Source organism: Phoenix dactylifera, chromosome 7, assembly GCF_051530095.1.
Source record: "Phoenix dactylifera cultivar Ajwa chromosome 7, Ajwa_hap1_PhDact_Kaust_v1.1, whole genome shotgun sequence".
Lineage (NCBI taxonomy): Eukaryota > Viridiplantae > Streptophyta > Magnoliopsida > Arecales > Arecaceae > Phoenix > Phoenix dactylifera.
In genome coordinates, this window is record NC_143196.1 from 28503305 (window position 1) to 28528147 (window position 24843).

General features: G+C 41.3%; 1 protein-coding gene across 1 annotated transcript; it reads right to left on the minus strand.

Moving 5' to 3' along the window:
• Window positions 1-6734: 6734 nt before the first annotated feature.
• LOC103723546 (Eukaryotic aspartyl protease family protein) lies at window positions 6735-24597 on the minus strand. The gene is made up of 10 exons (XM_039117228.3): window positions 23985-24597; window positions 19266-19401; window positions 15062-15315; window positions 14716-14943; window positions 13704-13842; window positions 13556-13626; window positions 13367-13466; window positions 8527-8590; window positions 8358-8429; window positions 6735-7108 (listed from the first exon to the last, which is right to left on the minus strand). Exons 1-10 carry the CDS (start codon window positions 24272-24274, stop codon window positions 6876-6878), a joined length of 1587 nt encoding a protein of 528 aa, XP_038973156.3. The 5' UTR covers window positions 24275-24597; the 3' UTR covers window positions 6735-6875.
• Between the last annotated feature and the right edge of the window lie 246 nt (window positions 24598-24843).

A 24843-nucleotide genomic window follows, 5' to 3' on the forward strand; every position in this document is an offset into this window, starting at 1 on the left:
TTTACCTCGGCCACATGGGAGGTTCGCGATCTCGACCAGTCAATCACCGTGTCGGCATTGAAGACTGAAGCTCGGTCCTACAAATTTCTCTTCTCCATGAGAAAAGCTTTCTTGCCGACTTTGTTGAAATGTTGGCCCGAGCTCGCAAGTATGCCAAGGCTAAGGAAGCCATGGCCTCTCGGCGAGAGGCAGCCGAACAACCTGCCAAGATATAGAAGACGCACCACGAAGAGCGCTCCCAACCAAGCAGCAAATCCCCCTGGCATGAGAAAGAGCCTCCTTGGCCCAAGAGCCTAGCTCACTCGAGGTCTCCCCTCCAAAAGTTTTAGACATACACTCCCCTCACATCCACCCGAGCAGAGATCCTCACGGAGATTGAGGGTCAGGGCTACCTCCGACCTTCATTGAGGATGCGACCGACAGAGTCACGGAAGCACTCAAAAAAGTACTGCCACTTCCACCAAGATCGCGGCCATGATACGGAGGATTGCTACAAGCTCCGTGATGAGATCAAGGCACTTGTCCGCCGAGGTCAGTTGAGTTGTTTTGTCCGTGATCATGCCTACAAGAGAGAGCCTGAGGAGCAAAACCTAGTGCCGCATGAGGAGCGGGACGACAACTGACCTCTCGCGGGCATCAACAATATCATCAGAGGGCGGGCGAGTAGAAGCGCCAGAAGCATCAAGCTCGGAAGAAGAAGATTTCTCAAAGCATCCGTGCACTATGAAAGTCATCTCCTTTTCCGATGAAGACCAAAAGAGTGTTGATCCCTCTTTATGGCGACACTGTAGCTATTTCCTTCATCATTGCAAGGCTTTAAAAAGGATTTTAGTACATAATGAAAGCTCGGCTGATGCCTTATTTTGTATGCCTTCCAAAGGATGAGCGCTCCTATGGCTAGATTCACAGGAGATTCCATCCCAAGAAAGTACTATGAAGTTAAATCCTCTCATGGTCCAGAAGATCGAGCTCATGCAGTCCAGGCCGAGCTCAGAAGGCCGCCGAGCTCAGAAGGCTGCCGAGCACAAAATGTCGAGCTCAGAACTCGGAAGTCGGGGATAGTGTTGGGAAAAAAATGGACCACCCCACAAATACAATTAAAGCACCCAAATTCGACAGCAGGCCTGAGCTCATGCAGACCGAGCTGAGCTCATGAGGCCGAGCTCCGAAGACCGAGCTCATGAGGCCGAGCTCAGAAGACCGAGCTCATGCAAGTTGAACTCATGCAAACCGAGCTCAGAAGGCTGCCGAGCACAGAAGACCAAGCACAGAAGGCCGAGCTGACCTCAGAAGGCCGACCTCGTCGTCCACATGCTGCGGCCATGCCCTGCAGCAGCCTCACCGCACCATGCTTTACCTGCCGGTCACGCCACGACATATCAACCAGGGACCATACCCTGCTACGACTGTCAACGTCTCACCATTCCCAAGAATGGACTGCACTGCGCGCCACAAGAAAGCTCTGGCTGCGCGCCATCTCCTTCCATGATGGGAACGAGCCATCCACAGCAACTTATTACTTTACATGCCCACGTCCAATCATGATGGTAACCCATTGATTCGCGCAGTCACATCACAGGTAACCCTGCCACTCCTCCTATAAAAAGAAAAACTTCTTCCTCCCAAGGAGAGGCTTGGGACTTCTATATACAGTCCATCTCTTTCTCCAAAATTAATCCCCCCTCTGACTTAAGCATCGGAGGGCCGGCGCCGGAAACCCCGGCCACTGACCTTTTTGCAGGTCCCCTGGAGGATGCCGCCCGCCGACGGACCGCCACCCGCTAACTCTCGCCGGAGCTCCTCCTTCTCAGCCGAGCGGTCACCCCCGGGTCCAATTTCCAGCAACAAGTATTAAAAAGGTTCTCAACCCGACACTCAGAAGGCCATTGGTAAAGCAAATTAGATTGCCAAGCTATTTACATGGCGTTTTTGATGGACAATTCCCTGTTTTAGTCCCAAAACTCCCTTTCTGAGGTTCAGTCCCTCGAAATGCTATGCGAGTTTTATTCTTTGTGGTCGTTATGATCCTTTCCATCTCAACGGGGTACACTAGATACTGGTTGAAGGGATAATTGAAGTGGCTTCTGCTGTGTACCCGGTACACACTATCCACTGCTGAAGTGGCTTTTGAGTGAACACAGTACACTCTATCCCTCCCCTCCTATGCCGCAAACACTCTATCCCCTCCTATTCTACAATATCAGAGGAGGTTTTAGGTTCAAAACAAAGGTCGTTCAGTTGTATTTGACTTTGATCATGTTAACCGGTGGTGTTCTAAAGTAGTAGCTATTTTTTCTCAAGAGCAATCGCCGGAGCGAACTAGCCGTTAAGACCGAGAAACTCAAGCGAGAACGGCCATGGAAGAGGAAACTCGAGCAGGGAAGACGAGGGAGGGCACTGCTGCGGAGGGGAACCGGGATCTGCCAGCAAGGGAGAAGGCGATGAGCGGCCGGGTGAGGCCCGGAGGATGGGCGATGCACCCATTTTAGAGATGGAGGTAGAGAAACTCTGGCGAATGGGCGGACCGGGCGGTGCTATCCGGAGTTTGGGATGTCGGGTGCCAGCGGAGTGGGTGGCTAAGGATTTTGCTGCCCGGGCGAAGACGGAAAGCTGAGGTGGTGGCAGTGCCTCTCGCCGACGACCACCTTGATCTTCATTTCAAGTCGAAGGCCGACCGAGATAGGGTGTTGACTGGCGGTCCATGGGTGGTGGCAGGCCAGCTTCTCACCATGGAACCATGGATGCCCAATTTCGTGCCGGGACTGGACGCCATCAAAATGACGATGGTTTGGATCTGGTTGCCTCGGCTCCCAGTCGAGTACTCGTGGAGTGAGACGATCCTCTGGATCACGGCGGCAGCGGGTCAGTCGCTGGCCATTGACGGGTTCAATGAGCAGCAAAGGGTCATGGCCTTTACTAGGGTGAGGGTGGCCATTGACGCTGCTGCCCGGTGTCCAAATCCAATGGAAGGCGAGGGTGCTCTAGCAACCCTTCATCTATGAGGATGTGCTCGGGTGTTGCTACGAGTGTGGGCAAATAGAGCTTGCGGAGGAGTCCTGCAGATTTTCGGCGCCGATGTTGGAGGAGGAGGGGCTGGAGCAGACGCCGATGGTAGTGGAGATGGGTGGTATCCATGAGGAGTCGAATTCTAGCTCCAGAAAGGAGACCCGGTGGCCAATCTTCAGTCCATGGCTGATAGTCACTTGGATTCGGCAATTGTGGGCTACGAAAGGGCCACCACAGCTAAGGAAGACGACCGAGTCCATACCCGAGTCGTCGTCCTTGAGGTTATAGTCTCCGGCCAACCGCTCGAGCTCCCCGGCTCACCGTCGGACTCGAACGAGTGGCAGAAACCAACGAAGGTGGCCAAGGGCCACTCTCTGCCCAAAGACAGGCTGACCGGAGAAGGTGGCTCGGGTTCTGGTTCCGAATCGGCGTCAGGGGCGGGCCAAGTTAGATCGGGCTTTGACCCGCTCTCTGATGTGGCTTTGACTCGCTCTCGAACCTGGGTGACTCAACGGGTGAAGCAGATGACAGTGGGCTGGCGAGGGCACGAGCCAGCCCAGAGGTCCACATAGCGGACGTGGGCTAGGGTTCGTCAAATAAGCAGCCCAGGAGCCCGTCGTCCAGCTCAATCGGTGCGGACTTGGGCCAAGCTATTGCGGGCCGGCTTGGGAACCTAGGCCAGGCCAGCCGGCACGATTGTGTGGGCGGGCCTGAGGACAACAAGCATTGGGTGGTGCCCAACCGAGGCCTGGGAGTGGATCAGGGGATCCAGGAACGGAAGGGTTCACCCTCTCCTGCAGCTCCTCCAGCACCGACTCCGATGGGGGCGGCCTTGGCCTCGGCAACCCCATCTCCCCTTCATGCCTTCATCGGGGGTGGGGGGGGGGTGTTGGCGGTGAGGGCCCTAGAACGTTCTTGGGAAGGGCAAAGCTAGGCATGGGTGCCCTGGGAGGTGTCGACGAGTGCCCACTGAATTCCAGGCGGAGGGAGGTGTTGGTCAGGGAGGCGGCTAAGGGCAGAGCGCCGGAGATTGGCCGGGTGGCCCCGCAGGGGTTGTGGGGCACTTAGACCATTCCTCAGCGGTGAGGAAGTTGAAGTTGGTCGTGATGGGGGGAGATCCTGACGCGGTCGGAGGAGGTGGAGTCAGTGGTAGGCTGGCCCAATTCGAAGGGAAGAGTGATGGGGGCCCTTAGGGTGAGGAGCTGAGGCCCAATGTGCGGCACGATGGGTAGATGGTGGCCTTAGGGGGAGGCACAGGCCCTACTGAGGGCTCTGAGATCGACGAGGGCTCAGTCCGAGCTGGGGCAAAGGTTGCTGGAGCCTAGAGCGAGGATGCGTAGGGGCCCAAACAACAGTGTGCGGTGGAATGAAGATACTTATTTGGAACTGCAGGGGGCGGCAAAACTCTCCTTCAAAACCTCATTCCAAAGGCTAGTTCAGGTGAATGATCCGAATATCTACTTCCTGTGCAAGACATGGCTGCCAGGAGGTGATCTTCGTCGAGTGCAAAATCGCCTTTAAGCTGTGTGGGAGTCTTTTATAGTGGAGTCCCTAAGGGCTCTCTGAAGGTATCCGGTGATGTGGAAAGCACCTGGAAGATACCGAGTCAGCATTGGGTAAAAGATTTGAACAGTGTGTGGGCAGGTTTTGCTCTCTTCTAAGAACTTTCCTTGGAAATGGCCAATTGTAATCATGATAAAGATGCGTGATAACGAATCTGATAATTTTATGAACAATCACAATCAGTGCCAAGATGTTCTAACAAATAGCAAGAATATCATCACCATACGGTAACTTTTCTCGTGGGAGTGACACAACACTATTTGTAGATTAATTGAAATGCACTGTACTTTGCTCATGGAGATTCCTGAAATAAAAGGAAAGAAACATCACAACAACGGCAACTTCAAAAGAATGAATATTTTAGCCATAGTTGGGAATTTACTAGCGAACAACCAACGATTTATAAGCTTTTAGTATTTCTCCTACCAGTAAATTCTCCCACTCTTCTTAGAGGGGAATCAAGAAACCACTACAAAAAGCTTTTCCCGAATGCTCATCCTCCATGGGAATCCATATTGGGTGGCGTAGAATTGACACATTCCTACATTTTCTCATGAGTCTAGACCTTTTTAGCCTCTGTAACTACTGGGAATCAAAAGCTAAGGCCATAGCCATGGCCTCTATGAGATGTCACCATAATATGCCTGCAGATATGAGCACACTCAAAAAGTTCAAGGTCTCTTTCCCATCCCTTTGCATCCTGAATAGCACAAAACAATCTTGATCATGCTTTTGAAGATCTTCTCATAGTTTCCTGTTGTCCACCATGACGATCTGCATGGCTCAGGTAGGTTTTTCTATTGCAAGACTCCAAGAGGCAGATTTCTTAAAGACAAAAAGAAAAAGAAAAACCAACCTGCCAGGGACATAAACAATCAGCAAGCCCTTAAAAAAGTTCAGCAAACCCGGCACATGCAATACACATAAGGACCGACTTGGATGTGCAGTTAAAATATAATTTAAATCTAATTTAAAATCGGTAGTGACATTTAAGAAAAGTTAGGGCCTTATTTTGATCCTTCTTTAAGATTTGGAAAACGAAGTTTATAAGACTTCAACAGTTTCATCAAATCATTTTACCAATTCTTTGTATATGAAACATATTTCTTTTATTGTTTGGATTTCAAGCCAGTAGCAAAAAAGATATGGATTAAACATTTCAACCGACAACTTATACATTCCTTTCACGGTGTGGAAGGGAGTATAATTAAAAAAATAAACATGACAGTCATCATAAATATTCTTCAGATTCAAAGCTCTTCTTGCTTTCTCATATAGTAGAGATTAATCTAACTAGGTTCACAACACCTATGCCTTCCCACCGAGCTGTCTCGTTTTATTGCATATCAAAACCTCCTTTTAGGTTCTTTTCGTCTAACTGGATCAGTTTTAGTCCATAATCAGTTCCACTAATTTCTTGCTATGCTCATCCTAGTTTTGTGGATACTGTCAGCTCTGTTAAGACTCACTTCATATGCATACATTTTCTGGAGCTACATTCTTTTGTACAAATTTGAAATATTTTGGAGAAGTTAGTGCCTATGAAAATTATGCAGCATAAATATACAGTAAAATACCAGAGGGATTTCTGTGCCAGGTCAATAGGCATAGGATGCACAGCAGATTTGGACTGATGACTAAGCACCATGGAGATTTGTATGAAATGAAAAACCATGCAACAGATGCAGTTGATATCTGTACCGACACTGGATGAAGCCTGGAAACATTATAAACAAACCTTATGGAGAAGCAAATGTTGCAAGCAGAGCATTCATATGCCATCTTTGGAAGGGAAGGGTCATGATGTATAATTCTATTAAAAGATTACAGACAGGGTTCGGTAGAAAGCGACAACAGTCATGGCGAGTGACAGGAAGCATAAGATAGAGTTAAGCTAACAGAAGAGGATCTGGATAAAGAAAAATGAAGATCAACAGATCACATATTAAGATCAGTGAAAACATTCTTGCAGCATATATCAGTTGTTTGAATGGGATGGAATATTCGTCAGTTACTACGTAAAAGACAGCATCTGAGTGTAATCTTGTCAAATTTAAGAACCAAGAATGAAAAATATCACCGGAATGACCAGCAGAAGCACCTGTAGTAACATCTAGACTAAATGGGAACCATCAAAGATGGATGGGAGAGCACGACAGTAGGAATAGAATAGAAAGATGCAGGATTTACTAAATACCAGCCAAAAACAACAAATGATGAGAAAAAACCACATTGGATAAAAGGAAAGACTGCTAAAGGATGCAGATTTACATGACTATATATATATATTTATATACCAAAGACTGTCATCCAATAAACATGACAGCAACCTGAGTCACTAGTAACAACAAACAGTACTGGGCGACCACCAGTGGTGATGCTGCTGATGGATTGGTGGGTGGAGTCCTACCAGCAACTGCCGGTGCAACTGCCCGGCCTCTGGGGGTACTCTGCTGCTGATCTGTTGGCAATGGATTCTCAGGCCTATTTTGCGGTGGTGGCGTCAAATGTACAGGCCTGCTGTTGTCAAGATCTTGACCTGTCCATGCAGAAGACAAGAATACGAGTGACATTTGAATTCGTAACATTGTCTAGAGTCATTTTTCAATGCATTCTAATACTATATGATGATGGGATTCCATCACTCCCGGGGAGCCAAGTTCTGCAGCCCTTAATCCATGGCCTTTAGCCACTGATCAAGGACATTCCAACAACACCCCACATAAAAGATGGAGCCAGTTCCGAAATCAAACCACAAGCCTTAAACCTTTTCGACAGTACAAAAGAATTCATGCACCTTAAAGGAAAAATTGCAGAACTGAATGTTCATTGTAACTTGACATATTGTAGGGTTTTGATACCAAATGAAGTCTGAACAATGAAAAGGAGGAAGAGAATGCTGTCACTTCCTATAATGGCAGTCGACCAAGTATTTAGGCACTAATTTAGACAATGAGCAATAAAGCATGACTTGTTTTGTTCAATCATATAAGGGTGTAGAAGTGAAGCTATATTACCCAGACAATCAAATTCAACTCCTAGAATCCATATCAGATACATATCTGAATCATTTTTATGTCAGACACTTGGAATGCTCATCAAATCTTTTTATTGCAGCTTTAAAATTTGGTAAGGAGCAGGGTTCCTCCAATAATGAGTTTGATCCACTGATAAAATTAAAAATAATCTTTCATCCTTTTTAAGATTGATCAAGAATGCATGCATTAAAATAACCTTGCAAAATATCATTTTTCTCAAATTCTTACTTAATTCGGAAGTTTGTTGAGAAACATGCATATGGAAGACTTTAGCAGATAAAAATCTTTTAACTTTTTCATGTATACTATTTACACAAATTTTAGTGAAAATTATTTTTAGGTATCCCTATATCTCTTTCTTTTCCTCTTGTTGAGTCAAACTTTTGGATGTGTCTGATCCAATTCTTGTATCCATGCCCATGCAACGCTAGAGAGAATTATGGCACAGAAGATGAGACCTAAAATAATCAAAGTCTTCAATGGGCATGAGTAAAATGCATGTGACAAAAAATACTTTTGGTACAATATCAATCCCCCTACTCCCCTAAAAAACTATAAAAAAAAAACACGACCAAAAAAAAAAAGAAAAAGAAAAAAGAAAGAAAGAAAGAAAGAAGCAGAGGAAGGAATGGGGAGGAGGTAGTGTCCATAATGGGTCATAAGAAACAGAACCAAACTTATGAACATGACTAGAAATGAAAGGATAAGGATTTTACTAATAATTGTAATGAAGCGAAAAGAAAGTCTTACAATTGGATTGTGACCATCCTAGTTTTAAATTCTCTCTATCAAAAACCATACGGTATCCTGTCATAAGATTCTCTGCATGCACAAAGTTGGAACTGAGTTATTAATAGAAATGAAATGTGTTTACAGAACAAAAACCAAAACCAATTTGTGTAGTCGAAGGACTGCTCACGTCCAATAATCCCCATGCTATCTGCTGTTGATTGTAGAGCTAAGCAAAATCCAGCAAGATTTCCCTGCAACAGCATCATCGTCTCATATCTTATCTCCAATTGTATATTCACACATAGAGAAAAAGGAATTTAGAAGCTGCATAGAGGCTGAATGATGGAGATTTGACAAGTTCAATATTTGGAAATCAATTTCTTTCCACATGTAATGCTCAAATTTTGTGAAGGCAACTGTGTGCATCATAATTACCATAGAACAACAGCAATCTAGGATGAAGCATGTGCAGGCAACAAACATCAAACAATCTAAGAAAAAAGTTCATTAACTAACATACTAATTTGTTAACTTTGGACTTAAAACTCCAAAAATGAAATCTAAATGAGAAAAGAATTACCAGACACATAAGGTTTAACCTGTCAGAATGCAAGGTCAAAGTTCAGCAATCTAAATTTCAAAGATTAAAGAAGAATGAATTTGACAATTCGGTCTCACAGGAGATCAAGTTGGCCAAAAGGTACCCTCATGGCCAGCCATCACATGCTTTGCCACCATTATAATGTTTCCAAAGGCTCAGAATGAAATGAGGCTTTGTGTATATGATCTAAACGGTTTATAAGCTAAAGGTAAAAGACAGTGACCGACCAGCTATTAGATGTATGCCCTAGAAGCCAATCTGGCTGACACATTATTTATTATACAAAATAGTTTTGTACTTGACTTTGTTATTATTTAATAATTTTGGGCATCTTTTTCATTCATGTTGTGTATGTGTCCATGAATCGTCCAAGGAATTAATAAGATGATACATATTCTCAAGAGTTGAAATTTTGAGCCATGTGTCATTGGTGATTAATTCCTAAATGCTCCTGATCGATGGATCATCACGAGGACGGTAATTAATCCGATGAGATTGGTGCACAGATCGCTTTCTTTTGGATGGACGAGTCTCGAGTCCACAGTGTAGGGACATTGGAGTAATAATGCAAGTGCTTGTTAGAGAATAAAGGTACTGAGCATGACCAAAGCAAGAAGTCACTTGAATATCTATCCATTCGTCAATGACTTACTTGATGCTGCAGTAGTATGACTGGTCCTTTGACCTGCGGTGCTTCGGCTATTCACAATGAAGTTGCTGTAGTTTAATTGCACGTATACATAGTCTCTAGCCATATAGGTCATTGTGGTGCAGATTGGCTGCAGTAGGTTCACTGTAGGAGTAGAGTGTGCACCTACAAGGAATCTATGGACCTTGGCAGATAAGGAGTGGTCCTATGTGATTTATGACACTGAGTTCGAAAGACTTCGGCCGGAGCAGTATGTACAATGAAAAAAGAGTTTTTCTCTCGAACTAAAGTCAAATAAATCTTGATATATGACAGACGATGGGGTTTGACGAGTTATCCATAACCTCCATCTTGTAGGAATCCACGATAGGATTGTATCATACGATAACTGCACCTAGAGGTTCATCTATTCCATTTTGCTAGGTTGCCACTACATGCTGTTAAGTGTTCCTAGTCGATAGTGAGACTCAGAGATTATCGTGATGGTCAATAATCCATGATGAGATGAGTTGGAATTGTTCCAACCCATTGAAAGGAGTTTCAATGATATTGTGATAGGGATCACAATATGTCTTACTACCAGACAGAATAGAACCTATGAGATCACACACAAAAGAGGTACGGACCGATCTGATGGTTGGATTGTGATTTGGAATCACAATAGTTCATGATTGTCAATTTGATTGATAATTGGTTTAATCCACTAAGAGTTAGTGAGTTGAAAAAGGAATAATTGAAATGGGATTGCAATTTGATTGAATCAATTGAACTTAATTAAATTGGACTTGACCTTATTAGATAAAGTTTAAGAGTCCTACTTGGAGTAGAACTCCTAATTAGATTAGGACTGCAAATTATAAGAGTCCTACTTGGAGTAGGGCTCCTAAAATTCTAATTAGATTAGGACTGAAAAATTATAAAAGTCCTACTTGGAGTAGGACTCCTAAAGTCCTAATTGATTTTTGATCCAATGGATAAGGATTAAGAGTCCTTACTGGACAAGGACTCTTTGTAGCCACCTAATCCTCCTTAGGAGGATTCACGCAAGAAAAGAAATGAGGGGCGTGCGCCCCTCCTTATTTCCTAAAAGGGTGGCGTGAAACCAATTGAGAGAAGGGGCGTGCATGAGATAAAAGGCTAGGGCTTTTTGGAGCAATCTAGACTGTTCATTAGAGAAAGAAAAGAGGAGGGCCAGCGGCCTCATCCTTGGGTTTTTTTTTCTCTCTCATGGCTGAACCCCCTCTTCTCTCTTGGTGCGTGCGGCCCTCCTCTCTCCCTCTTGTTCTTCCGCAAGGAAAAAGAAAAGAAGAGGAGCGTGGCCTCTTCATCTTATCCTTCTTCCTCTCAAAGCAATCAAAGAGTTGATTGAAAAGAGAGGGCTTCAACCATCAAAAGTGATCTCTGCAAGAAAGCTAGCACCCCGGTGAGATCTAGACGCTTGGATCGGTTCTCTTCCTCGTGTGGATATCCGTAGAGGCCAAACACGTGTACGGCTTTAAGCGAGCCTTTCAAGAAAACCACAATCATCAGATGGCGGTGAACATCTACCCGCACAAGATGAAGATACGATCTTTCTCTAATGTATTAATCTTAATCTATCTACGAACGGTCTTTAATTCGTTCATGAGATGAACGGACCGTGCATGCATCTTCCGCTGCGGTTTTAATTTTCTGCAGCATGCACGGTTTTCCAACACCAACATCGAACTAATATGACATCATATTACCAATTACGGACGTGGATTCTAGCATGTGCCAGTAGAAACATGATAGGGCCTAGTATACATCCTAAGGATAACAAATAATAACAATAAATTTAAATGCAAAATTTTCTTAAGAGTGTAGACTGTAACTTGTCATTCAATAAACTTATCATAGGCAAAGACAAAATTCTGGAACAAAGAGATAACAGGTGAAACAAGCAACTCCCAGAACATACAAATGGTCAGTAAGGACTTGTGTAATTTAAATCGTCTGTGGAGATTTTCATGAGTAAATAAATGCATGCACTAGATTGTACCTTGTTTCTCCAGGACAAAATTTGCAGGATACATTCTCAACCCTTAATCGAGTATTTTTTGGGGGTACAACCCTTTATCTAGTATTTGAGGAATATCAAAATTGATGCTGAAGCAGGTGGTTTCTGCCATAATCAGAAAAGTCACAAACTAAGAGTAGGGAAAAGATGTCGAAACTCGTTGAACCCATCAAGCCAGACTAGAATATAGAAGCCCCAGTTGAACAAATGGATTATTAAAAGAGATGATGAATGCTAATGAACATGAGTGGTCAGTTTTTATAACATACAAACAATGTACTATGCAAGGCACCGGTCAGGACAAGAACAGTGAAGCTCAGACATTCAGGAGATTGATAAGATTAACTAAATTGTAGAGAATGAGAATGATGATAAAGGGCTGTGATGATGTCTCGTAATGCATTGACATCCGAACTTTGTGTGGAATTTGTCAATAACCAAGGATGACCCAGAAATCATATTCCAACTTACTAGGATTGTCCCACAGGAAGGAGGGTGGGCCTTGTGCAACAGTAAGTTTGCTCTATTCTAAGGAGGTCACAGGTTGAAACACAGAAACAAGCCTCTCAGCATGCAAGGATAAGGCTGCATCTAAACCACACAGTGGCAGGAACCTTGTGCATTGGGATGCCCTCATTTAGGACTGTCCCATATGCCATCTTGGAGAGGCGTTTGAAAGAAATGAGAATTGAGAAATATCAAAGCAGTATATACCAGAGGACAAAGTTTAAAACTATACACATCCAGACATCCGATTGTGGACTTGCTGCATCAGGACACTATTTCTTGGTATAGGATGTGGTATTTCTCATTGTTTTGAAGGTATCACTCTAATGGCCTACTTAACAAAATGTCACTGATGACATGATGATTGTGAACAGTATAGTTGTACAAAAAACAGCAGCAGAAGTCGAGCCCATCCGATGGTGAGAAGAAAGAACTTACTCATGCTTCACATTAGCAGCTAAACTCAATACAGGTCCACTTTTAACATGGACACATGTTTACTTTTACCCACATCTTTTTAGGCATCTGTAAAGCAATGACAAGCAGAACAGCCTTGAGACACCTAAGAGCTCAAGACAGTTAGAACAACAGGTGAAATAGAATGAGTAACAACACATGTTTACTTTCTTGGTCTGCACTTCTATATTGTTTGTAAGATTGCTAGTGCCTTGATATCTTTCCTGGTTACTCCCAGGCTTGCCAAGTTGCATGAAAGCAAATTCAAACCTTTCAAGAAACAAAATATTATATGTTAATTAATTACTGACATCTAAATTTTATAACAGATTAGAGCACCAAAAATAGCTGCTAATTTTAGTATATCTTGGTTTCCAATCTTCCATTTAGTAGATGGATAGCATCAGTAATAAACAAATTGATCAATTATGAGCTTACTTAACTAAATTATTCTCTTGACAGCTTTATTTTAAGAATGTGCATGCATGCACACGCACCTACAGAAACACACATCAGATAATATAACATTTACAACATCAGCAAAATTATTGTCATGTTCAATAATTGTTTCATTAGGCACCTTGCAAGCGATACCATCAATAGTTACATCTTCAAATCTTGTAAAAGGTAGAAGAACTAAAATTATTCTACGTGTATGCATTACATTTTACTGGAAACTTTTAGCATGATAACAGACCTTTATGCAGAATATCCATCCAGTAATAAGGTAATGGTAGAAGTTTAAAATAGCAAGCTAAAAAACAAGTATAACACACCTCTTCTCCATAAATGTGATAAACAGGACTATTAGCCACGAAACTCTTGTTGACAGCAAAAATTAAAGTCACAGTTGGTACCACAGGCATCTCAAGAGGACTGTTATCACAAGCAGAAGAACTCAGTGGGAATGGATTCAACCAAACGCAGCAAATTTGCTATTTCACTATGACTACTTAGAGATTCACCTGGCTTTGTAGCAGTACTCCCAAGGAGAAACATTGTAAGCAAGCCTCGGAGCATTAACTTGCCTGTCGAACTACAAAATTTTAGAGAAGTTAATTCCTTATGCAACATAAGGAACCCATAAAATTACACTCAGGAAGCAAAAATTACCTCTGTAGTGACTTTCTTATAAATATTGTCAGGGAGAAAGGTGAATGATGTGCCGCTGTCGACTAGTGAATGGAAGATGTTTTTCCCAAGACATCGAGATCCAATGCAAAAACTTTCCGCCTCGACAATGTAAGTAATACTGAACCAAATGCCAAAACTAAAAATCAAGACCATGAAAAGGAAAACTACAGCAAGTGATGCATAAAGTAGTTGTAACACAACAGGTGATTCAGCCAATAGGACTTGAGTATGTTGTATGACACCTCCCAAACACAACAGGTAATTCAACCAATAGGACTTCGGTCTGTTGTTTGACGCCTCCCACCTCAGTGCACATGTTGGTGGGTGGTTCCAAGTCCAAACCTGGAAGGTGGTATTCCCACCACATTTCTCCGTAAAAATGCTGACAGGTGATTCTAAGGAAAGATTCAACAATATAGTAATTTCTACTTAGCTACTTTAACACCTACATAGGGCATTTGCCCATCAGGATGAATTAATTAAATTTATTTCTGGCATGCATATGTATATATGTTCATTTTAGTCAATGGCATTCAGCAGGATCCATCATTGCAAATTTCATTATTTTCTTAACAATTTTGTCTTGGTATGGTTAAATGCACATAGGAAGTAAGCTGAATAATATGTCAGACATCCAATTTATCCTTGTTTGTTCCTTGCAATCAGCTATTCCAAATTAAAAGCAACTGAGCATTAATAACCATCATTTAGTAAATGGCATACAATCCGATGGCATCAATATTTCTGCTTATGCAAGAAAAAGACTTCTTAATTTGACTTAAACTGCATTGGCCTCTTCATATTTGTAGAAAATGACAACATTCACCAATATATGGGGAAGAAAAAGAAGAATGAATGAATGAACATTTGCTTAACCATATGCATGCCATCCCTGAAAAATAGATAATAAATTTAAAATATAAGCAAGAATGCATAATGACAAAAACACTGAATGGTTTAGAATCATATGCCAGCCTTCAAAAGAACTTACTATTTCCCATTGGAAGGAATAAATGGAGTAGACTGTTGGGTGGCAACCCCCTGATCCCCAAAGTAAATTCGCCCAGAATCTTCTTCTTGAAAGCATAATGAGAAAGAATTTCGCACCAATCCAGATCTTGCAAGGAAGCTTGGAACCGAAATTTCCCCAAATCCCAAACCAAGAAGGCCATCAGGAGCAATTCCATCCAAATAACCACCACTTTGCCTCTTACCACAACTGCATTCAAAAATAAAAATAGCTTCAGTGAAGGAATCATATGAAAGTTAAACTTATAAATATAAACAAGAAACAACCTCAGCCATAGACATTGGAAATATAAATAACTACAGCCCACCCTATAATGACTGAAGTCTGTATAGGTCTGCGGTCCTCATTGGATGCCATGTACAGTGTATCCTCAATCAGCAATCCTGAACTGGATGTATTTTCCGAGGAGTAGTTGATATTATAAGGGCAAGGCTGCTTCGGACTATTGCAGCTAGAACCCAAAGCACAAAGCTCATGACTGCAAGAGACATGCCTGCTGGTTCTTGATTCAGCTGGACTATACATACCTAGATCTTTATCCTGCATACCTAGATCTTTATCCTGCACAATAGATGCTCCATATACCAGGGAGCACCTGCCAATCAATCATCGGAAATAAGTGCTAACCTGCTGCCAAATTTTAGCAGACTAGCCACCTCTTTTAACGTTTATAAAGGCAAAAGTACTAGGACATAATGCTGACCAAGCTAGCATGCCACAGATTCTATTTCAGGTAATATAAAAAGAAGATACACATTCATGCAAAAACAACCATGTACCCTTGACAACCATCTCCAGTCAATTACCAATTTAGAGCTGCAAATTAATATCAAATCCTTCAAAATCAAGAGCAAAATAAAAGTAAATTAATAGACAATCAATTTCAAGTACTTTCCTCCCAACGGTAATAACCTTCCAAAAAATAAATTTATGTACAAATGATGCAATAATGGCAGGGATAACTAGGCATGTGAAAGAATTGATTGGTAGAATCCCCTTGCTTAGCAAACCACTCTTTATTCAGGGGGCAGAAATAAGCCAATTGAAATGGAAAAGCCTAGCAATCATATGCATCTGACGAATATATAGTTGTCATTTTCCAGTTTGCCGCCAGGACTAGTCCTGAAAATCCTCTGCATCAGGAATATTGAAGGTGCACATATATCTTATCTCAGGGGGATGCTAGATATTGAGATGGGAAGGCAGATGGGGTCAACACATTGTTTTCAAAGATAATCTTTTTGAAGCACCAGCAGCAATGCCTACCAAAAGAGGATATGGTGGATGCTAAGGGTAGACCTGCTTGAACTGCTGAGATTCATAATCTAATTGGACAAGTACTATTTCTAAAATCATTGGTTGAAACTAGAGTAAAAGAAATGAGTCATGACCAAGAGTTACAGAGGTAAAAATCTAGGCTGATCAATAGCAGAACATTTAACGAGTGTTACCTAGATATTTGGCACCTTGCCAAGCATCCAAGCATCCCAAAGTCCAACACTTTAACCTCAAATCAGAAAATTCACTATAATTATCAAAACTCTTTAGAATTATTTGTCTAGCTCTTGAAAAAGATGAGCATTAAAATTACACATCTTGCTTAAAATGTCAATTAACCATACACACCAAAAACTGCGCCAAGTGCCAACACTTTTGCATGATATAAGCAAGCTACTCTTAATTTCCAAATGACATGAAGTTTCGGTGCCATGTCATGTCTAAGTGTCCAGAAACATAGACACTTCATAATTCAAAGACAGAAGCATCCTAGTTAGCAAAGAGATTGAAGGAAACAGGGAACAAAATAAAGGAAGAGATCTTAGAAGGTACTTTGTGCTTTTTGAGAGTGAAATAAGGTACAAACTAAGGACTGAAGAGCTTATCAATGTCAACATGTATTTTACTGGATGATTGATTTAAAAGAAAATTTACTGACTCTTAAATGAGTATGTGATCATACTGAACAAGTATTAACATAAATATGGACAAGTGCTAGACCCTGACATTTCTCAATCATATTGTTTAACAGGGCCTGAATTATTGTGGAGAGTGAGGTTAGCAGCATTTTTGAATATTTTAATCTTACACTCCAATTGGATGTGCGTATGTTACTTTGCACCTTTCCTACAAACAAAACTGATAATGGTTTTAGTGACTTCAGAACTATAAGTTTCTATAATCATTTTAAAAACATTTATACGCCCCTACAAATTTAGCTAAAGGAAAAATCTAGAACAATCATTTCTTTGGGTAAGGCTATCCATTATCTAAGATCCAATTCCAACAGTTTCTAAACAATGTGAAGGCATACAAATGAAAGAGGTGATTAAGTTTGTTTCCCACTTCCAAAATAGGAAAAACCATATGATCATAGAACGAACTTGCCTTTAAACAAATTTTTGAAAGGACTCGTTTTGGATGAAGACAGATTGAGTGGAAGCAAAATTTCATAAGAGCTAGTCTGAATTTTTGTGAACATGTTATAGGGTAGTTTAAAAGGATCAAAATTTAGTAGTTGGAGTCTTCTACCTAGGGTAATGCACATGCTTCGAGATCATCCCAGGATCTTGAACCCGCATTCATTTCCTAATCTCTTATTTACTGAAAGTGTTTCTAAAATATCTGCTTCCCCACACCGACACCCACTCCCACTCCAATTTTGGCAACTAAGGCTCAGAACAAGAAATCCTATCTGTTCTTCGCTATTTAATATAATATCATAGATTTTTAAGGATATGCTTTAAGGCTGAAATTATGTTTTAAGCATGGTTCGTTGTTTCGGACCATACCGCTAGGTTTGTGCGTGCTGTACCCACTGATAGCAAATTAGTACTCAATACGAAGGGCATACTAAGTCTTAGCACCACAAACCTACCTGTACCAACACTGTACCGGTCATGCTGGCATAGGTACTACAAACCATTCACGTTTAAGTGTCCATGTATTAGCTTCATGCCAGGCCACAATACACATGTACATACTAGCTCATAGCCATTCCACATGATAATTGAAGCCTAACACAACATGTGCCAAGTAGCATGGACCAGCTAAGCTGGCACTTTAATCTTTGGGCTGAAATTTAAAGGCAAATGAGGAACTTAAGAGATAGCTTTCTTGCAAGTAATACCAAATGTGCTAGAAAGAATAGGGTGTGGGATTTTGCAACTACATTCAAAATCATAGTCTTCATGTAGATATCGTAGGTCATATACTTTCCTACAATAGTTTTACATAAAGGTTATTAAACATAGTCCGTAAATGCCAATCATCTGACCCAATGGACAAGATTATCTCCACATTTTGCTGTGTTGCCAATTCACATGGCATGTTCAGCATTAAGGGATAAAAAGGTTTGAAACTTTTTGCATTAGTGTAAGAAGGCCTCATTAACTAGAAGTCTCCTTATGGACCAAGGTTTTGATGGACTTCCCGCAGACTGCAATAAACAATTCAAGGGTATGGAGTTTCATTTTAATATCAAGTAGCATTGATTGTTCTTGGGTATTACATGCTTGGAAGCATGGATTTAGGGATTGGTCCCAGACTTCCTAGCCGACCTGCATTAGATTGGTAAAAGACTAGGTCCCAGTATAGTTACGGGACCTAGGTCCATATCAACCTTGGTATCTCGGTTTGTCTCAATTTGTACCTATTGGGAGTTTGGGACCAATCATCAGCCAGTGCAAATTGGAATAGAGCTAGGACATGGTGAAGAGAGAGAGAGTTTGTCTCCTATTTTTTATGCAAGAGAGAGGAAAAGAGGAAGGAGAGGAAGGAGAGAGGAAGAGCTCATAGTAGTTTTTCTCATTTTGTTTCAAAGCACCGGTCCCATACCAATATTGGTGGCATTAACCTAATCATGGGCTCAAAAAACATATTCTGATCCTAAATATGACAGACAAAATCACCCAAAACAATAACAATTAACATCCTAGTGATTCACCAGGATGCCAAACCGCCCTAACCATCGGAAAGGTACCATCCCACCCTGGCCAAGAATTTTCAGGTCCCTGCACTAGGTTTTAAAAACTTTTCCTGGACTAAAGATTTTCTATTGCTTATTGTATGCTTTGGACTCCTTCATATGGCACAGTGCTTCCAACAACGTGTTTTATAGCATCCTCGGTCGTTCCCTGTATATGATGGGTTCTTTTTAATCATCTAGATATCAACATAATATATATTCCCCTCATATTTTTATCCTCTTTTGATTTAAAATTCTTTTATACTTGAGAGAATAAAAAAAGGTGGTCATAAATCATACATAGGTCACGACTTGGTGTTTCAAATCTAAAAACGAGCAAAGATGAATCTCACAAATTCTGATATCATAGTTCATTCGAAAAAAATCAGAAAGTGGATTAAAATGCACAAGATGGAAGTTAGGAAATTAAAAAGCAACAGATGCAAGATCAAGCAATAACAATAAAGGTAAAACATAAAAGCTTAGGATAAAAATTAACATCCTTTGTGATTACAATAGGATGTCATAGCAAATATGATAGGCCTACCAAACTACTATGATAGCCAGACAAAGGAGCACACTGTATGCAATCACAGGGAACCCAAAGCAAGTCACTTCCAGCATCCAATGCCACAAGAAATGAAACATTGGGTGTCCCTATATCAATCCACGTATAATGTAACCTGTTCAATAAAATATAAACATTAAGATTTCTGTCAAACAATCAATTTTAATGCTGATAATGAAGAAATGTTCAGAATTAATGAGAAGGGCAAACAGATGCTCCAAATGTAAGATCAGGCAATATGATGAACTGATACATGCTTCTCAAGATACAAGAAATGATAAAGGGATATAAAACTAGAATCAATGAATAGAACAGAACAAATAAGCAGCACGAAAAATTTCAAACACAATGCAAGAGCTCTTAAACAATATTAAGTGTGATGTAAGTGAGGAAAATGACCATGCTTCTGTGCAAAACAATTTAGAAAAAAATGTTATCGTAATCAAAATTGATGGATATTACAAGCCCCAATGTGATTCTTTTTGATATCTTTGTTATTTTGAACATATTATATGGAAAAAAAAGAGCAAATAAGAAGATTCTAGTATGAGACACGAGTTGATGAGTTGAAGAGGTGTTTCCAGAATGCTGCTAAAAGACTAGAGCCTCCATGTGTAAAGACAAACTCATTGATAGCAGTAATATAGCATACAATGCTTCATGTTTTAGAATGCACAGCAAAAAAAGGATTTTTAGGATGTTAGATAAAGTGAAATGTAGAACAATGTTGGACTTGCTGCATGATCAAACCAAAAAGCATAAGGTGCGCAGCAACATTAGAGTGCAAGAGCTACACAAAGTATTGATGGAGATGCTCCTCGCATGACCAACTAAGAGAAGGTCTGAGATCTTATTCAGAAAAGAGTTAGGACTTGTAGAGGATTTAGGTCAGTTGGCAGCAACCAGAGATGAAACCTGGTAGGATATACCACCCTAATACAGGATCAAATTGTAGTACTAAGAGGAAAAAGAAGAACCAAACTGAGGTCCAAAATAAGTCATCACATTCAAAATTATATAAGCAGAAATTCATTGAGCAGAAACTAACTGCAGCTGACTATGAATGGAAAGAAAGGAAAAAAACAAAAGAAAATGAGAGCAAAGAGGAAAGAGGGGCTAGAGAAAGTAAGAAAGGAATCATAAAAGAGAAGCATGAGCAAACAAAAGAAGGAGAAGAACAAAACAAGTGGGAAGATTACAGAAATTCTTTTTGGGCAAAAACACTTTGATACAAAATGCACACGATTGATATCTAAAATCCCACAGCTGCCCCCCTGGTGATGGACAAAAAAGAAACTAGTTACCCCAGATTTTATTGTATTTTCAGAACTTTTATTTGGGAAAATTTTAAAGAAGCTTTAAATCCTGTTTTAAGTAGCACTAGTGTGAAAAATTCTACTTTAGGTAAGTCATGAAGTTGATAGGATTTGGTTTTTTAATGTTTTAGGCATCTTTATATATCGTGCTGTAAGATTCTGCATTTTGCAATTTAAAAAGATTTTGACTCTCTGTTAGAGATTGGATACTTGGTTTCCACAAGCCCTATTTCACTTGTAAAATAAGACATGAATTATTTAATGAAAGATTTTTGCTGGCTAAGCTTGCCTTCACTCATAATATTTCAGATTTATACTAATAGGACATACATTTTCAATGTTTCAAAAACGTGCCTTTCCTCTTAACTTTCTGGCATAACTTCTCCAACCCAAAATTCTGTTACAATACTATGACTATTACAGTCAACCACCCATTGACCGATTACCATTAGAAACCTGTTCATAGGACCTCTCTTCTAAAAGCCTAAAACAAAAATTTCTTGACCTTTATAACTTTTAACAATAGGTAAAAGACATGTTTTGTATCATGTTTTCTGTAACAGGACAGCAAGGTGATTTCTTAGTTGCGAGATTCAGGAGCAAGTGCAATCGAGGATGCAAGTGTGAATAAGGAGATATTTTAGCAACAATTTTTATAAAGAAGTGCTTATGATGCAAGTGCAGGTTTGAGATTCTGAGACAATTCTGAAGGGGGTGCAATATGCTAGGCTGAAGATTCTAGCTATTAGCAAGGAATGCGGAACCGTCCCGAACCGAATAGTTCTGCCCATTCCGAGCTGTACCGGTGGCTTACCAATACAGTTCCTGCTTTGAAAACGGTTCGCTATCGGCGCCGAAGAAGAATAAGGGAAGGAGAGAGCAAGCAGGAGAGGGAGGGAGAAGGAGCAACAACGGACACTAGCGGAGGGCCGTGAGGTACCGGCGGAGGCCGCAGGGGAGGCAGAGGTCGAGGCTACAGCCGCCGCTCCTTCTCCCTCCCTCCCTCACTCACTCTCTCTTTCTCTTCTCCTTCTCCAGCTCCGGCAGGCTTCCTCTCTCGGTATGGGTCCAGCACAACCCGTATCGACTCGTGCTGTCAAGCAATCAATACAGTGCTCGGTACCAGCACAGTAGACCTTGGCTATTAGGAGTGATTCCTTGACCTAAACTTTTATCTAACCCTTCCTTAGGTCCACCTATGCCTTCATAGACCATGCCTCAAGTGCTCCTACATCACTTGGCTTCCATACTCTTAAACCAAAGCTTTCCTTTAAAAACATGAACACAACAAAAGCGATAGTTGTCTTTTTTAATTTCCCAAAAAAAAAAAAAGAATACCCAAAATCTATCAAATATCCTAATTATATAATAGGGCAAGATAATCTTCATAAGCAAGTGCTATGCACAAATGTTGCTTGAACTTTTCCAACATCCACCTTGGTTTCCAAGAAAGATACTTAAAAAATTATACATTACAACAAAATATATATAAATTGCACTGCCATCTTGTGAGAGCTTCAGGGTGCTATCTACCCCGTCAATGATTCTAACGAGTAAGAACTTTTTCAAGGGGCTGTTTGATTGCCCATAAGTTTTAGTAGAAAGGATAATAATAGACCTCAATTTATTGTCAAGGGTACTATGAAAAAGAAGGGAAGGTCGGTTTCTCAAAAACTCATGTTTCTTGTTTTATAACATGTGAAATGGTCCAAAACAAGTTTTATAAAAAGGCAAATAAACAAGACTTCTCATAAGACATGTATTTAGGGAATTGTTGAGCCAGTCTTAGTAAAACCTGCCAAAAGAGCTCCTAAAAGTAGTATCTTGGAGGAGTAAACAGGCAATTAATTTCTTATTAAGGATGCAACAACCATGAAGAGCAACATCATATTTAATGAAAATGTCAGTAGGACCCTATGATGTCCCATGCTTGCATTAGGCAATTTCCTACGGATGTGGAGGCAAATAAATTTGCTTGAAATCTATTCTCAAGCCAACTAAAAACTAAAAAATGGTAACCTAGAACAGCATGCAGGTTGTGGTTGGAAGGATGACAAGTACAAAACGGAGATCTCCAATTATGCTTGTCCAAGTGTCAGCATTGTTTGGCACAAGTTCATACTTGAGCCTTAAAAAGTGGACACTCTCATGCATACCCTTGTCGGGATCATATCTTCTATGTATGTTTCTCTTTTACTATCTTGATGGTTGTCAAACTACTATTCTGGGATATTTTTGAATGAGCTAGTTGTGATGCTTGTCAATCAAAAATGATAAAATGCTGATCCCTTAAAACTCATTCTTATCCATGTATGCCCAAGGAGAAGACAACATCCACCATCATATAATTCCCCTCAAGGAGCACCAATTAGAAGCGTCCTCCTAAGAGTGCTAGGGCCATACTCCCTACAAGAACTCCATATCGACAATCCTCCAAACACATTATTGAATAAAACTAAGCTCCCAGAAAAGCATATCCAAGTAGAAAGTCTTCAAACTCAAGGCAAAAAAATCTTTGTGCTTTGTAACGACCCAAGACCTCACTAATACTAGTCAAAAGGTGTTATTTAAGTTTCTTGACCCTATATAAATACACAAGATGTTCCTAGCATATAATTGATGTGGGACTAAATCCACACTCACAATAGCCCTCACAAACTTTTTCCATTAAGCCCTGATGTCTTCGCCAAGCTAAAGGTCAAAAAGCAATTACAAATACCATATCGGTCCGTGATCGGCACAAAATGGCCCGTGCTGTAGTGTTCCTTAATCCACATGGGCCATGAGCCGGGTCCAATCTAATACCATTTGCAATGATCTAGGACCTCACCTAAAAAAGTTGGCTAGAAAGTGTTATTTGAATTCCTCTCTCTTCTATAAATACCCAAGACCTTCCTAGTGCACAGGTGATATAGGACTAAACACATACCTGCACAAGTCCTCATGATCCCATAAATATGGTAAAATCAACACAAACATTTATTAGTTGCCTATAAAGTCCCCATTCATTTTACGAGAGAAGAGTAAAAAACCAAAGACAAACTTTCTTCATAGCTGTCTTCACATTTTGATACAATGCAGGTCTGCAATCCAAACATCAGAATATGTACAAAAATTAAGTCCTTTAAGTGTAACGCCCAGTCTATTACCCTAGAAGACATCTTATAAAGGAATCGCCCTTGACTAGTGCCACATCTAACAATTCAAATTACATTGACATCAAACCAAGAGCATAAACACTAAAAATCCAGCTCCATGAAATACAGCAGTGCCTCCAAGTCGCTTTTACCTTGTGAATTAAAAGAACAGAGAGAAATATAACTCATGGAAATGGAATACAATAAAAGGAAAAAAAACTAAAAGAAGCGAAATTTCTACACACCAGCCGAAGTCATTCCCGAGGTTGAAGGTCTCGCTCCCCTCGGAGGGGAACAGCGTCTGGTAGCGAGACCCGAGCAGCCGCTTCTGCCGCTGGATGTCGCTCCGTGCCAGCACCTGATAGTACTCCGCGCTCCTCCGGTCGGGCCACTGGCCGCCGCCACGGGAGGCGGCAGCGACCCGGGCCTCGTCGGAGAAGCGGTGGACCAGCCTCGAGGACAGCGTCAGCGAGTGGGAGCTCCACACCAGAAAGCTTGCAGCGAGCAGCGCGGCGAGGAACGAGAATGCTGCCATGAAGGCGACGGATCTGAGGGGCGGGAGCCGGAATGGGCGGATCTAGGGTCCCGGAAGGCGGTGAGAGCGGCGGAAGGGGCCGCCGCCGGCGAGGGAAGTCGCTTGGGGCTAGATCCGGGGCGGAGGTGGGATCTGAGAGGTGGGAGGGAGTGGAGCTAGGGTTTGGGGGTAGAGAGATCGAGGGTTTGGGGAACAAACGGTGGGGGGTGGTTGCTCCAGCGGCCACTGCGTGGAATGGAGTGAGAGCTTTTCTTTTCTGCTCCTTTCTGCGCTGAGCTCACAGAAAAAGGAGAGAAGATCGCTGTTTTCGTTTAGATTTTCTCAAATAACCTCCTGCCAGTTTGTATTTACAAATACATAGTTTTTGAAAAGATAACGGATGTAGCCGTTACTGTTGGTAGCTCATTTAATTTTGAGTCAATCACGAGAAAAAAAAAATTAATAAAAAATTCAGATTATTAAAAAAAATTCTCAAAACTTTTATTTATATAATTTAAAATAATAATCTTAATTATATTTTGATTTGATAGTTATAGTATTTTATAACTATAGAACTATTTTAGTCTACA